The sequence below is a fragment of the Orcinus orca genome, chromosome 1 (genome assembly GCF_937001465.1).
Source record: "Orcinus orca chromosome 1, mOrcOrc1.1, whole genome shotgun sequence".
Lineage (NCBI taxonomy): Eukaryota > Metazoa > Chordata > Mammalia > Artiodactyla > Delphinidae > Orcinus > Orcinus orca.
This window is the reverse complement of record NC_064559.1, coordinates 54,107,830-54,124,375: the sequence shown is the minus strand read 5'-3', so window position 1 is coordinate 54,124,375 and position 16,546 is coordinate 54,107,830. Positions and strand designations below refer to the sequence as shown.

The 16,546-nt window shown below is 44.9% G+C and overlaps 1 protein-coding gene across 5 annotated transcripts in view; it reads right to left on the bottom strand.

Moving 5' to 3' along the window:
- The window catches only part of ASTN1 (astrotactin 1), a 326,481-nt gene that overhangs the window by 168,914 nt on the left and 141,021 nt on the right, over positions 1-16,546 (bottom strand). For all 5 annotated transcript variants that reach the window (XM_049715380.1, XM_049715388.1, XM_049715367.1 and 2 more), the window contains exons 3-5: positions 4,045-4,438; positions 2,488-2,634; positions 1,324-1,431 (exon numbers count right to left, since the gene is read on the bottom strand). In XM_049715380.1, the coding sequence (XP_049571337.1) occupies positions 1,324-1,431; positions 2,488-2,634; positions 4,045-4,438 (649 nt within the window). The remainder of the gene's footprint in view (positions 1-1,323; positions 1,432-2,487; positions 2,635-4,044; positions 4,439-16,546) is intronic.

Genomic DNA, 16,546 nt, shown 5'->3' with positions numbered 1-16,546 from the left:
TAAATATGTAATGAACATCAAGAGTCAACAGTCTCACCTCAGGGATACTGGGGCACCAGACATCAGGCAACCCAGAGCCCCACTGATCTCTTGAGAAAAGTGGTGGGAAGAACTTTTGTACTGATAGCAGCAGAGCCTGCAGAACTGGAACTGAGGAATTAACAGGGCTTCCTTCAATCTCTGGGAAGAATTCCTCAGCACGTCAAGAACTCAGATGGAGGTGGGAGACAGCCAAAAGGTAGGTGTCTTTGGGGGGTGGGGGCGGCACTGGTTGATTATTGGCTGGGGAAAATGTTATTGACTATCACACAAGATGACATCACTCAAATACCCTCCATTGTATCTCGACGGGCCCCTGTCTAAAATTCTTTAAGATGAAGTGCTGTAGAAACCCAAGGCTGCACTGTGGAGAGTTCTAACAGCAACACAATAGAGATCTCATAGTGCCTTGCCAGTCACCAAAAAGGCACATTTTAATATAATTAAGCCCTATGCGTGAGGTATTGTTAACCCATTTAATATGTGAGGAAACTGAGGCTCAGAGAAGTTGTTGTCTTTATCCAGTATCACACAGCAAGTACATGCTGAAGCTTCTTTGGTGCCTGAACACAGACCTCCCTCAGTAACGATGGTGAGACCACAAAGTCATAGGCACTGGTAGCCACAGCTGCAACAGCCATGCCTGAAGCCACTGAACATCAGGGTGGAGAGTCACAGACCGTGGCTGCGTGAAAGGACAACTCTATCAACACTGAGAAGAATGAACAAACCAACCTGGGCCCTGCTAGGAGAAGGGAGGGGACTTGGGCCCTGGGAGTCCTGTGATTCTGCTGGGCAGGGGATTAAAGGTCCAAAACCACTACACATGTTTTTCAGGCCACAGATCGTTCCTCAACTACCCCACCCCCCAAGCTCTGCCTCACTCAATCCCAGGATGGCTGGGTAAGCGAGGGTAAATATACTGTCTATTTTTTCACGTATAACACACTTTATCAACTTTATTTCCTGTGTCTAAACAGCAAAATATGACTCCCGAGGCTTCCAGAAGGAATTGAGAGTCTTCTGACCAAGAAATAGCCTTTCAAACAACTTGGAAACTTGTTTGAGAGTGCCATTATCTGGGAGAGATGATTCTCTGAAATTTTCCACTCTAGGCTCTTCTTTCTTCCTTAGGAGGAAACACCAAGTTTGGTCCAAGAATTCTTCCTGCGGACACTGGCTTTGGTCCACAGAGCCCCCTCCCTGACCCAGCACCTCTGTAGCTCCCTGCCTTCCCCACCCCATGGCCCCTCTCACCCCACTTTGCCCCTCTATCCTTCCTACCTCTACTGCGCCTTCGGCTCCGCGAGGGGTCAGTGTAAAATGTCAGCTGGGGGTCATTTTCTGCCTCTGTGCTAGAATCCCCTTCAGGGTTCAGGAAGGCGGAACCAGCTGTAAAAGACAAGGGCAAAAACAGTGTCTTCAGTTTTGTCTTCATGACACCAAATCATTGGGCAAGTTCAAGGGGAAAACACGAGCAGGGTGACTGACAATCTGGGAGGAGTAGCCACAGGGATTGGAGCTTCCTGATACACAGATTTATTGGAGAAGGAGACCTCGATATGACAGCCATCACTAGAGCCCTACATCCACCCAGCCCATGCTCCTACTGAGGAGAGCCACCTGCCAGAGAGGACCATCATGGACGGTACGTGGAAAAGGAAGAAAGGGAAATTTCCCTCATTACACGTCATGATTCTGGTTGACAGAGGCTGGAATTATGTCCTAAGGGGCATATGTCTGTATGTCTTAATGTCTATATTGTATTTTTTAACTGGTTCTAGGATTAATATATATTCAATGTGAAAAAGAGAGAAAAGAATAAACAAAAGACCCCCACATGTTTAAAAGGAACAACGCTGATGTCCTCTAAATCCTCCAAGTCAGAGAAAGACTCTGTTAACGTTTGATGAATACACTCTCCATCTTTTTCCTGATACAGAAGCAGATAAAGGTTTTTTAAGTTCCCCTTAAAAATGGCATTCTGCTGTACCTTCTATTTTATAACCTAATTTTTCCCCATTGAATAGATGGGTGGGCAACTTTCCATATGAACAAATATAGATCTATAGTATCATCTTAAGCCACTGGCCGGGAGACAGATGTGCAGGTAGTTAAGCAATTCCCCATTGACGGACATTTAAGCTACTTCTAATTTTTTGCTCTTTTAAACAATGTTGGGATGAACAGCCTTTTACACACATCTTTGCATACTTGTCCAATTATTATTTACTAAGTATTAATTCTCATTGCTAAAATTACTTGGTCAAAAGGTGGGTATACATTTAAATTTGTTGGTTAAGTAACACACAACAGGCCTGTAGAAAGACTGCGACCAAACACAGCCCCTCTAGCGATGCCTGAGAGTGGGGGTCAAGGATATTAACGGCCCTGCCTCTGCTGGTATTAAGGAAGCCACCTTCAAGCCCTAACACCAGACGCGGGTACCTCTTGCTTTGTTGTTGATCCTCTTTCTCTGGCTACTGGAGGTGTGAGAAAGCAGAGTGGCCTGCTGGTGGTTGGAGTCCACGGGGCTGGTAGCAATGATGTTATCTTTATACTTGTTCATCAGCGACAGCTTGGCATTGTCGCTTCCTGTATAAGGAAAGGCCAAGGCAGAAACTTTAAAAGGCCAAAGAAAGTGAGAGCAAGGAAATCTGCATGAACCAAGTACATGGGGTTTCACAGAAACTGAAATACGAAAGCTTTAAAGTGAGAGACTGGCAGAGACTGAAATGCTTCTTTTTGATTTCTAGGGGACTACAGAGTTATGAGAGAAGGGGTGAAGAAAGGAAATCCAATTCAACCAATTCTGTATTGATAGGGTCACCACGTGTGGCCGTTCGGTGAGATACAGACTGCAGATTTCTTTCCTTTGGTCAGCACAGAGTTTCACAGAAATTTGAATTTGAGCGCATTCAGGCGGAACCTGCCCCCTCTCTCTCATCCCAGTCTGCTCCGTTCCCTGTTGTTGACATCCAGCTCTCTCACATATTTGTGCTATCTGCCTGCTCCCCAAGTCTCTAATCATATGGCTACTTGGTGGGCTTAGCACTATGGCAGGTGCTATGGAATATATGAGATATTCAAGACACATCCCCTAGTCTCAAGGAATGTCTAGACTTTAAACCTTATTAAGACATGCCTAGTCATAGGATCTTCTCTAGATAACAAGCAGAATGGAAACCTCTATGATGTGATTTCAAGCCCCACAGAAAGTCCACATACCTTAAGCAATATTCAGTTTCAAAAATGTCTTCTTCAAAGATAATTGGGCAGTTCCTTGAAGGATCATTGTCTTGGGGTTTTATCTACAGATAGTTGTTATTTATAGAAGTATGAGAGATAGGCTATAAATGAAAAGTACAGTCATTTCCTCTCTGCATTTGACCGACTCTGGTCTTGTTCAGCCACATTAGCTCCAAGTCTCTTCCACCCAGTGTCTCATAGATGCACAAAGCATCTGAGGTAAAACAGTTTGATCGTATTCCTTTATTTTCTTTGAAGAAGTACATCCCTTGTAAAGACCACAGAGGTATGGGCAAGACAACACAACTAAAACACCCCAGGCCAAAGTCTCAGGAGTCATAGAAAAGAAAGATACCTCTGTCCCCTCCACTTCAATGGAAAATTGAATTGCCCACACAAACATACCATATACAAAAATGTCACACACGCACGTTGATCTTTTCTGCTACATCCCTATTTTCCCGAGGATTGCTCATTATATATGAAAAAGCTCTAACCCACTCTTCTGTTGGATGTAAAAGTACCTCTACTTCCAGTGCAAAGTGGAAGTGGAGAGGGATCCAATTCACCCTTGTTCTTCTGATTTCGTATATTAGAAAACGGCTCCCATCATCTCAGGAAAATGCTTACGCTTCTTGCCCACCTGAGAAAGGGCACTGGCACATCCCATTATGTATGACAACCAGCCATGAAATTAGAAAACAGCTGTTCCCTACCCACTCTCTAGTGCCCTGAGACAAGGACCGAGGCACCCACCTGGCGTGAGGTCCATCCCTGCCTTCTCGTTGCAGCCCTGCAGGGAGTCGAGGGTGCGGGTAACCTGGCTGGCGAAGTCCTCCCCTCCGTTCATGCACTCCCTCTGCAGGTGGTGGCGCAGGTCAGTGATGTCATACTCGTAGCCATCCAGGATGGGTGTCTCCCGGATGCTCAGGGTGCCGCTGGAGTTGTGGCCCTGCACGCGGGCATTGCGCAGACTCTCCCGCCCGTGCCCGCCGATCAGCACAGAAGGAATGTAGTGAATCTCATTGGCAGCCTCAGCGCTGGCACTCTTCTGGGGCTGGGGGACCCGGCGGCGCTTGCACCAGCGCCGGCGAGTGTACAGGATCATCACGAGGCACAAGATGGACAGCAGCAGCGCTATCATGCCACCCTAGGAAGAGAGGACAGCAGGTGGATGCAGGAAGATGGGTGAGCTCATCCCACCAAGGGGCCTCACCCCTCCCGCTGTTACCATCCATCACTCACCCATTAATTCATTCATTCACTTAGGTGCAGTAAGTGCTTATAGCAAGCGTCACTCAGCAGTAAAGGGACAGTCTGCTGTGATCGGTGATCAGGGTGAAAGAAAAATGGAACTGGGATGATTAGTGCATCATTTCAAGTGATCCACGGTTGCTTCTGGCTTAGCAAACAATTTGAAGAAGAAGTCTTTGTGATTGTGTGTGTGTGTGTGTGTGTGAGTGTGTGTGTGTGTGTGTGTGTGTGTAATTTCAGCTGCAGAAATAAGAGAGAGGGTTTTTTAAGGCAGATCTGCTATATGTAAAGCTGGTTTCAGGCCAATTTTTAGCAGTGGGATGGCATCTGGTTTCTTCCTCTTTCATATCTTAAAATCAATCATATATAGATTCTAACTCTGCCTCCACCAACCATCAGCAAGTCCTATAAATTCGAGACCTCAGATTCTGTATAAGAGAGAAGATACCACAGATTCTTCATCTGTATAATGGAAAAGATACCGCTTACCCTCACAGGGTGGTGTAAGTACTAAGTTAGGTAACACATCTAATAGATTGTATCACAGGGAGTCAAGGCTGTCAGCCTAACCTTAAATGTCTCCATCAGAGTAATTGCCCGAGCAGGAGAAAACCAGAGACCCATCCGAAGAGAAGTTTACATCCGTCAGGAACTTACAACCAAGTGTGCAGAGAAATCTCATCATTTGAACATGACTTTTGGGGTCACTGCTGCTTTAGGAGACAGCCTTCTCCCACTCACACAGTCCTGAGCGATGTTCCCATTCTTGCTAAGCTCAAGAGAAGGGACTGAGACCCATGTTGTCCTGGACTCAGGCTGGCAGAGGAGTTTCCTTCGGAACCTTCCGGTACTCCAAGGCCTCCGAGGCCATTACTTAAAAGCCTGAACACAACTAAGTTGTCCGTCAGAGACGAGGATGCAGTGCTCAGCGAGGCTGAACGCCTCGCCTTAACGTGTGCCCAGGGCAGTGTTTGGCGGGAAGGGCTTACAAGCCCATTGCTGCACAGCACTCAGTGGGCATAAATCGTCCCGTGCACAATCTGTATTCACTCCCTTTGTTTTGGTCAATACCCCTCGGAACCTATTTCATTAGGTGGGCACGTGCCAAATGGTTCTGCTCTCAATCTTGGGCTACAATCACTGTCACTCCATCATATAGGCTAGAGGTGAAAACCCTCTATTAATTCCCAGGGGCTCCCCCACACAAGGCTGGGTCAAGATGATTCCCTTGAGTATATTAGAGGGGGCTTTTTCCGGTCTCATAATAATTATATCTTAGATTTATAAAGTTCCACTCCCTGTAAATTTTCCCATTTATCCTCCCTCTCCCACCATCACTGTGAGCACGTGCACACGCACTCACACACAGGATGCTGCTGCTTTCCAACAGGCAGCTCAGAGGAGCTGAGACAAGAAGTAACCGAGTCAGCTGTCAAGTGACCTGTCATGTCGGGTGGCTTTTTGGAGACATACACTGGCCTCCAGGTTTTCAAATTTTTCTTTTATCTGCATAACCCTTTCTCCTGGTGAAATCTCTCAAGCAAGTACAGAGAAAGCATGAATATGAAGCTGCTCAGGTTACGGTGGGGGTGGGAGTCCAGAGCCAAGCATTCTAGGTCCCTGATAAGTGCCGCCCCTGCCGCCCATGGTCCCTCCCTCCTGGCCGCCCTGCAGATGTGCACAGAGAGCCCCTGAGCCCTGCACCTGTTTGCTGAGAATGAGTGTTTGAGTCCAACCCAGTGGTTTTTCGGCAGACCCTTTATCTCAGAGTCAGACCCACTAACTTTCCTTCATCCCAAACTGAAACTGCAACAATAGGTAATTAAGCCACACAGAAAGAATAACTTCCCGAGCCAGGGAAGTTGTCAGACATTGAATTAGGCAAGTGAAAGCTCGAGGTAATTTTATTCCCTAAAGAGCTGTAAGGGGAGCATAAACATCCACCTCCCGGGAATGGTTTAAGCACCATCCTTCCCGCTCGCAGAGAGGTCTTCAGGCGCCCCTTCCACTCTTCCTCTCTGATTCTCCTTTCAGTTGCTCACAACGGGGTTGTGATAAGATCCAGGCCATAGGTTCATGCCGCCTATTACACAGGAATAAAGCAACGACAGTGGTCTGTTAATGGGGCTTTTACTTTGTATCAGACATTTGCCCCAAATGCTCTACACTCTGAGAGGTAGGGTCAACTATTTCCCCATTTTACATTTGAAAAGGCTAGGGTACAGAGGCCGAATAACTTGTCCAAGGTCACACAGCAAATGAATCGTAGGACTGGAATGGGGCCAAAATGACTCCCACTCCAGAGCCTACCTTCTTAACCACTAGGCTGCGGTCACCCCGAGTGAGCTTCGCTCACTGGAGACATGTACACCCTGGCATCTATCTCATGAATTTTAAAAGGATAGAGTAGGAGAATATGGGTAATTCCACCTGAATCCATCCTCACCTTTCGAAGGAAAAAGAGAAACTACTCAAAGTGCACATCTAGCTGACAAAGAGACACGATCGTAAACAAAGGACCTTGCACAAGCACCCACTCAAGCGTCCTACTCAAGGTTAGTAGGCAGGGCAAAGACAGCAGATGCATTTCAGGGTCTCTGTGCTAAAATAAGACTGTGCCTCACACACCACTACATGCCTGGAGGATGCCATTAGACTCTCAGTTTAGTTGAATTTCGACAGAGAAATCTGTGTTCCCTCTCAACTGTGAGATCCAGTGAAAATCTTTAGACTCAGCCCCTCCTCTTCTGAAGAAATGAAGGCCCAGAGAAACTACAGAACTAGACAGTGTAGAACCGGTTCTACACCCAGATCCTCTTCCACTGCTCTTTTCATGGTACTGTTTTGTTAGGTTCATCTAAAGTCCCCTTTACCATGTAGGGGCCTAGACACTCAATTAGCAATATTTTATGCTAATTTTTTTAAAAAAATAACAACTCATAGGGAGCTAGAATACAAGTTTTTGTTTGGCTAAGCCAGTTCATTTAGCAGCTCTAGTATTGCTTTAGCAAAACATTCCGTCTGCTTAGAGTCACTGACTCCAGATGACCTCAGTTTTTTAATAATCAGTTACCAATAATGAGCTCCAGCCATTAGGTGAAACAGCACAGGCATATGAAAAAACATTCTCAGGCACTCAAACTGTGGAATAGTCTCTCTGCGTCTATAACCCAAAATGATGGCAGATGTCACAACGCTTTGTTATAACTTACTAGTTGTGGACTACTATCGAAATAATAATATACATAAGTTATATGATATTAATTTGTAATATTATTTAATAATAATAATATGCTGTAATAATAATTTGTAAAATCACTACACACAAATACCTCTGGACTGCTTATCTGCTCTATCCAGTGAGGAGGGAGTAGGTAGGAGAACTTTATGTACAGGGCCTCCACTATACTGGGAAAAGGCATGGGTGTAGCCACTTTGATAATGTTCCGTCTATGGTGAGGACTCAAATCCAGTGCTCAAATTCGACTGCTTTTGCATTCCTGTGATAAACCACCGTTCTTTGATGTTACCATTACTTTTAACCCTTCTACTTCCATTGGAGATTTTAAGCAGTTTCAGTGAAACTCACAGAGGCTCTAGGATTTTTCTTTCAAATAACCTAATGAAACCAAGAGGTGGCAGATGAATGGAAAGAAAGCCTAGGCCAAGAAGGGCTAGGAGCTTCCTAATAATCAAGTGAAAAAGAGCAAGGCGAGTTCTTGTCTGACAAAAGAAAATTTGTTGGTAAACTTATAGTTACCAAAGGGGAAAGGGGGGAGTGATAAATTAAGAGTTTGGGATTAGCAGATACAAACTACTATATATAAAACAGATAAACAACAAGGTCCTACTGTATATCATAGGGAACTATATTCAATATCTTATAATAACCTATAATGGGAGAGAATCTGAAATAATATATACTCAACTGAATCACTTTACTACACCTGAAACTAATACAACATTGTAAACCAACTATATTTAATAAAAATTAAAAAAGGAAAGGAAGTTTGTTGGGAGGAACAAACTTCCTCTAAGCATTCAACCCCATTCAAATAGACTTCCACCTGGCATGTGAACGTGAGCATACTGACAAACGCAGTGGGCAATGTGATCTCCCAGGCTTTAGAGAAGTGCACAGGAGTTCTTCCTACACCTACACCTTGCTTTGAGCTTCTGCATTACCCTAGCTGTGTTCAGAGTATATGCTTCATTTATGTGTTAACTTGAATTTTTATGGCAAAACAAAACAAACAGAAAACCCATTAAGGTACATTTGGACCCAAGTGAGAAGTAACAAAATGCAAACTTTGAACATTAAAAAAATAACGCTGACAGCAAGATATGTAAATTTTTGCTCTTTATTCATCTTTTCATGAGTTTTCTGATTATTCTATTGATTTTCCTCAAAACTGTTAAAATTTTTGTATCTACAAGTATGTTTGGGGTATATGAAATCTCCACATCTATTAATAAGATGCTTGCAAAAAGTGGTATTTAAAAATATATTTTCCTTTAAAAAAATCAATAAATCATTTCTGCTGGCTTTAACAGATCAAACAAATGAAATCAGCTTTTATTTTCTCATGAAACTGACAGTTTGGGCACTTACCTGAGAGAGTAGTATGAGGTTTGTCAGATAATTTGCAGATTTTGTAATATTTATGTAACAATGTTTTATATAGCACTGATGGTGATTGTTCAGGGATAGAAAGTTCTAGGCAGAGTTCCCTTTTATGCTCATCCCAGTCATGCAGGCCAACCACAAGACTGTCTCATTATCTGACCTGTGTATTCATCCTGGGTCTGGGTCATTCCTCACTCCCTTAGCTAACCCTTACTTGTCCTTTGAAGTCAGTTCAGTGACATAACCTCAGCCAATTCTTCCCTATATCACTGAACCACCCATAGAACCCTTCCACATAACTAACCACAAGTACTTTTATCTCTGATTTACTTGTTGATCTCATCTACTAGATTATAGACTTCATGAGAGCAGAGGATGCTAAGTTCCAGGGTCAATCCTAGTAGTGCCTTCCATGAAGTTAAGTGTTCAATAACTGTGGAAGGAAGGGTGGAAAGGGAGGGAGGAAAGGAGGGAGGGCGGGAGCGGGGGAGGAAAAGAGGAAGGGAGGGAGGGAGGGAAGAAGGGGAGGTCAACTTTGAGTATCTTTCAATAGGGACATCATCTGTGTGCCTCCAAGCAAAGCTTATATGTCGGTTGCTTACGTGACTCATCCATTCGATTCATGACTCAATCATTCAACAGATATTTACTCACTTTAGAGAGGCATTTTTCTTATGGTCACTGTTATGCAGATACTGCAGTGAATAATAAAGGAATAGGTCCTGATCTCATGGGGTTTACCTTTGAGTTAGAGAAAATAATCTCTATAATTTGGTTTTTAAAGGTAAACATAGGCACAAAAGGAAGATAAAAACAGATCACAAGGACTGGAAATAGCCTGCCATAACTTCTTTTCTTATAAAAGAAGAAACTGTGATAGGTAAAGATATTTGGACTGGAGGTTATACTCTAGGTATAACCTATAACGTCAGGGGCCAGTAAAACCCTTCCATTATCACAAATCAGTGCCGTATGATCGGTAAATCCCAACAAAAAGAATCCAGATTTATCAAATTTCACCAAAGTTTAGGGAGTCACCTGGGTTTTGCGAACCCTTGGCAGAGAAGCGGAAAAGCTGAGATTATGTTTCCGGCCACCATCTGTCAAGTGGCTGCAGACAATCAATCCACTCACATTTCAAAGCTTAGCTCTACCCTAGGAGTAACCAGAAGAGTGAATCTGAGACATAATTAATTATCCCTCAAGGCACTGGACACACTGAATTCAAATTCTATTCCTAAAGGAATTAAATGGTGGTTAAAAACTAAGAATAAAACACACGAGTTTGGTGGCCTGTCACCTATTTTTCCCCAATAACAAAGCCCAAAGGTCTAGGGCAAATGCCCTGCCTCACATATGACAGTGATCATTTCTATCTCTCTCCAGCTTTCAAAGAAGGCAGACCAAGAGGAGAAAAACTGTGTAAGCCCATATGGCAATGCTGCTCACTTTCTAATCTAGATCCAAATATCCCAGGGGTAGGGAATGGATGAGGTGAATAGATGATTTTCAAGGTCCCATCCAATCCTACGTTTCTCTGAGCCCCGTGGAAAACTATAGTAAGTTCCTAATAGCATGTAGGTCACCCATAAAATAGCAGAGCTAACTGGAACAACTTTGTGCAAGTTGCACAGCCTCTATGAACCTACCCCAGGCCTTCATCTATCAAATGAAGTGATTAAAAGAAATGCACTGACTCTTCCGAATTGGAAACTTCCTGATTATAACACTGATACCTGTCAAACTGGAAACAGCTCTCAACTGGTAAACTAATTATGGAAAAAATATTTGTGAGCTCTTCTTGCCCAGTAATGCCAGCAACTACAGACCAAGGAACTGATCCTTCAGAGGCAGGCTATCAACTCCAGCTTAGCCAATGCAGCCCTGATAAGCAGACCCACCCGCTTCCCCAAAGGCACAATAGGCCTTGGAAATCAGAAGATGTCATTGAAATTGTATTAACACATTCTTGACCTTGAGGATCCTTTTACTGCCAGGAGTCCCTAAACTAGAAGAGAAAGCCCCTTGGTTTGCTCTTCTGGCAAATTCTCTTTTCTGTGGTGGCTGGTGAATAGAAATCCATTATCCTCTGCCCATCTCCTTCCCAGATAGAAGACAAAAGCTACAGGTTAAGCCTATTAAGTAGTGGGTGCAATTTATAAATTATTAGGAACACTACCTCCCCTTGGGGGTTTGCTGAAGTCTTTAATCGTGTGGAAATGCTTTCCAGTTGCCACAGGCCACCATGTTAATTAAGAGGCTTCAACATCCTCTGGGGCTTCTGAAGTGAATTACACATCCCACTGGCAGGGGACAGACCTGCCCTGCCTGGTCAGCCTCTCACTGGAGCCTGCTGCCATGAGATGCTTCAGAACCCCATCCCCACCCTTCTAAGTCTACATATCCAAAGCGTAGGGAAGACATAGGATGTCCCCCCAAGATCTCTCATTAAAATGCCATTTGCGGGGTAAAGATAGGGACCAGGCAACCTTCCATATATAAGCAAGAGAAAAACTCTAAGATCAAGAGCTCCCTAGGTTAGGCAGTTTGACATCAGAGGGCCCTCCCAACCCAAGGAGGCTATGAACATGAAGTTCTTCTCAAGAGGAAACTCAACTTTATAGCTTTTAATTTTTTTTTTTTATTTTCCCAGGTCTAAAAGTTTTGATTCTGTTAGGTTTGATCACTGTCTTTCTTCTTTAATGTGGGAAGTTTGTCTTCAACTTCTCTGTGAGGCTTCAGGAGTTTCAGCTAATGAGCGCCTGAAGCTCTGCAGGGAAAGTGGCTAGAGCCTAGCATGCTGGAGCCAGCCTGGGCTATTTCAAGTTGTCCTCTTTCAGGTTCTTTTTATAGAGCTGCTTTTTTAGTTCTTGGGATTTTTCTTACCTCTGAGGCTTGACTTTGCTGTCCCAAAGTAAAAGCAAGGGAGTACATTTGTGCATAAGGAGCTCAGAGCTCTCTGATCACTAGTACCTTGGGGAACCTGTCGTTTGCCTTAATGAGAAGGCTGAGGTCGAGTGGAGCTGGACGAAGCAGGGTGACAGAAGCAGCTTGCCACGGCTGGCTTTTCCAGGCCCAAGGCTACCCTACTGGATCCCCTAATTCCAAAGACTGGCCTAGATTGTTGCAGAGTGAGAGAGCCGCGAGGAATCAGGCAACAGAGGCAAAGCTGAGGTCCTCCACTCCCTCTAGATGTAGACTTAGAAAATTTCTGAGAGATGCTGCTGCTTAGTCAGACATTATGGATGGGACCGCAATCAGTGCTATGTTAAGAGGCTGGCCCCACGTGTGACCCATCGTGTGGGTATGTGCGTGCATGCACGTGCACGAATGTGTACATTGTGCATGACAGGCAGGCTGGGAGATAAACGGGTCCACACGGAAGCAAAAGCACGCCAGGTCGCTGTCTCAGCAACCCATGGGCAGAGCTGCGTGAGACAGGCTCCCTCCACGGACCATGTGCACCAGCCCTTCAGAACTTCACAAGCCAAGCATGAAGCCAATAAATAAATATCTCCAGCTGGATAATGCTCCATGCCTATTCTTGGCCACGTTATTTTCCCCCTTTCCTCTTTGTTTTTATGCAGTAGGTGATCTCAATGAAGTAAAATAATAACAATAATCTGCTCCATTAGGACCAAGCATTAAGGGAATTATTGAACAAGTAACAGAAGAGGCAGCTGGCACGGTATATGCTAATGACCATTAGACTTTAACCCTCTTTCTCTGAACATAATGGAGTTGTTAAACCCTCTTCCTCCCAGCTCCCCAAACGTCAGGTAGCCCAGCCCAAGGGGAAGACAGGAGGTCTCAGAGACCTAACAGCTCTGTGGGCAGCAGCTGGCGCTGAGCAAATGAAAACCAACTGAGGGCAGACATTGTGCAGGACCCCTGTGGGGATTCCAATGACCTGTGGAAATTCCAATGACTTCAGATGAAAAAAGTTGGGAATAAAACGGAGAGAGTGTCAAGATGTCAAGATTTCCCTGATTTGGGCACATATTCATCAATATCACTCTCTGAACCAGGTCTTTTTTTTTTTTTTTTTTTAAGGTCTTTTTCTCTTCCCCAGCTAAAAACTGAGATGAACCTTTAAAGGCTGCATAATCCAGGAGATGCCTGCGAGGAGACAGGTGGAAGGCCCTTCACACAGGTGCGGGCCTTGACCATATTTTTGTCCCACAAACAGAGGTCCAACTTTATCATTATGATTGCCATGAGGTCTGCTGTGGCAGGGTCTAGTCAAGTATTCAGAAGCCCTGCCAGGGTTTTCTTTCACAGTAGAACCTCCAATGGCACAGTGTCTGTACTGGGAGAGGTGACAATCCTACAGAGCTGACGGCTAGCTTTGCAAAGATTTCGGAGGCTACATACCACTACAAAAGCATTTCTCAGCTCCTATAGCAATCCCACCACATATGCTTAATTCCTCCCCTGAATTCCTGCCTCATTCTGCAATTCTACAGACACACTGCCTTATTCCTATAGTATCGGCACAATGGAGGAGAAATAATAACTACCATTTGTAAAGTATATACCGTGTGCCAAACACAGTGAATGGTGAACTACCATTATCATTTTATTCAATCCTACCAATAAATATAAGTAGTAGGAATTACCATTTCCATTTTTTAGGTGAGGAAACAGGAGATCAGAGGGGCTACATAATTTGCTCAAACCAAGACTCAACCACTGATCTTAACAATGTTGTTTTATGACCTTGTTGAGTAGAAAGGAGCCCACCACTGTAGCCTGGGCTGCAATTCCCCAACTTCCCATCTTCTCCAAATTAAGCCCTGGTGGTCTTGCTCCTATATCTAACTCTTAGGGTTATGCAAGTAAGGATTCTCAAATGTCTACACTCAATACTGTCTTCACTGCCTGCCCCAGATGCCCCCAATCTTCTTCAATTAAGCTGATCAGTTAATGTAATCACTGGGTTGACCAAGTGCATAATTTCAAGCAATAATTTAATTGTGCCCAGGGCGGCCAGACTTACTGGGCGGTCGTTTCGACGTGGGAAGAGAAAACTTACGGAGATATCTGTTCTTGGGCGGATGTTTTCTAAGTGAAATCAAATGCCTTTAGGGTCAACAGGCACAGATGCTCAACTATCTCCTTGAGAATAGCCTGCCACACTTGCACATAAACTCAGGTCTCTTTGCTGCCTGTAAGCCCTTGTTCTGCGGTCAGAGCCCTAAGAGGAACACTAGATGTGTTCCATAATACAACAACACATGTAGAAGATAGGCTGGGGAGAAAATGTGGGACTTGAACACTTTCAGGGTAATTAGAACCTGCATCAGTCAGGTCACCCAAAAGACTGCTGGCCAACAGATTTGGAAAAGGTAGGAGAAACCCTGCAGGTCATGTTTTGCATTAGGGCCCTAACAATGATAATGGTCACTCCCAATGCAAGTCACTTAATGCTGATCAAATACAGAGGTTAGCAAAATTCTTATTCATGGCTTTCTGCTCATAAAGCTCTTCTAACCTGTAGCTTATTTGACCCACCTTGCTAAGGGAATAACGGGCATCCATGGTCACATCTCTTGTAACACTCCAGCTGTGACTCAATCTTGGCACCAAGTAATATGCATAATAGAGCTGAAGAATTGTAGCAAAGGAACAGGCAAGGGAATTAAGGACCGGGGGAGACGCTGACCTACGAACACAATTAGTGTTTCACATGCTAAGAATCCCTCCAAGCCCCTCACTCCTTGCCAGCAAGCTTTGTCTGACACCAAAGAGGGGAGTGGGAGGGAAGATTGACAGTCAAGAGTCTGCTCTTGGGCCATACACTAAGTGCTGTGGCTCTTGTTTCTCCCTGTTAAAAAAAAAATTATTACAATTCAATTTTTCTCTGGAACTAATCAAGCACAAAATCTGGAGAAGAGGCCCTGTTTGTGACGGCAATCTCCGAGCAAGACACTGACGTTCTCATTAGGGCAGGAGGCTTCATTAAACCACCGGTTCCAACATCAGCAGCATGTTGTCTTCAGCTAATTACATTTTCCCTGGCAAAGTCATTGTACAAGTCTTCAAATCCTTCCCATCATTAATTTAAAACACATGCACACACAACAACTCCCTGCCCTGCCTCCTCCCTCGCTGGCCTCCCACCCACCCGTCTCTGCGTGCTGTCAGCTTTGTTCTTCTGGTTTTCCAGGACTTCTTTCTTATATCGGGGCTTTGGAGGGGGAGGTGATGAGGTGAAGTAGAGAACCTGTCACCTGTAAGCTTTATTTCTTCACTAGCTGACCACGGCTCCCTTTGTTCCCGGCCAGATGCTAGTTATACATCCCAGGACCTTGGATGCAAGCCCAGTGCTTGCCCGCAAAGACGGGCCAGAGCAAAGGGAAGCTGGAAGTTAGACCCAGCTCTGCCCCATCCCACCCATGGAAAGTGACAAAAGGCCTAACTCTGCTATTGTTTTGATTTACTGATCAACGGCTTGATCACACAGAGTGCATCCACAGGTCAGCCTGATCTGGCCAGAGACGCTCACATGATACAAAGACAGTCGGGGGTTTGCGCTTCCAAGACGACTGAATGAGGCAGACATCATCCCCCCAGCAAATGCATAATCCTGTTCCAGGGGCAGGTATGTTTTCCTGACCTCGTGGAAGTTGTTCCCAGCCAGCCTGCAACATCATTACAACTTAGTGCAGATCATGGCGTCCACGAGGTTTCACTTTTCTACTTTTTGATAGAAGTGATTTAGTTTTTTTTCTACTCTTCACATTCAGTTCAATTGTAAGGGAGAGAGGGGCAGAGAGAGAACAGGACAGGGTTGTCTATGCCCATCTCTGCGCCTCTGCCCTCTCCCTTCCCCGACACGTCCTTCCTCACCCTCCTTCTACCTCAGTTCTTCACACCCTTATAAGTCCCAGCATAAGTTCCCCTCCTTCCTGAAACCTACTTTGATTACTCCAATTCTCAGACATGGCATTCGCTCCCAATTTTTAAAGCATATAAGAGCTTTTCTTAATTAATCTTTAATCCCTGATTCTGCTGTTTCCCATATCATAGCTCTGACTAGACTTGCAGGCAGAGACCACGGCTTTAAAACTTTCTACAGTCCCAGCCTTAATGGAGGGCCCAGCACAGAACTGACCCACCGCAAATAGCTCACTGCTTGATTAATTACAGGGAGGCACGTTCAGCTGGCTTGGCAAAGCTGATGAAGCACAAATAGCACGATATCCACACTGTCGGCTCAGAATTAAGGCTTCCATCTGGAAGCCCTCTTCGCTCTCCTCAGCTGGCTCCTTGGCCAACTCTGAGGGGCTCCCTTGGCTGTAGGACCTCCCAGGAAGGAGTCAGCTACAGTAGGGGGTCTGCCTCCTCACCCCAAGGGAGTGAGGAATGGGAGGT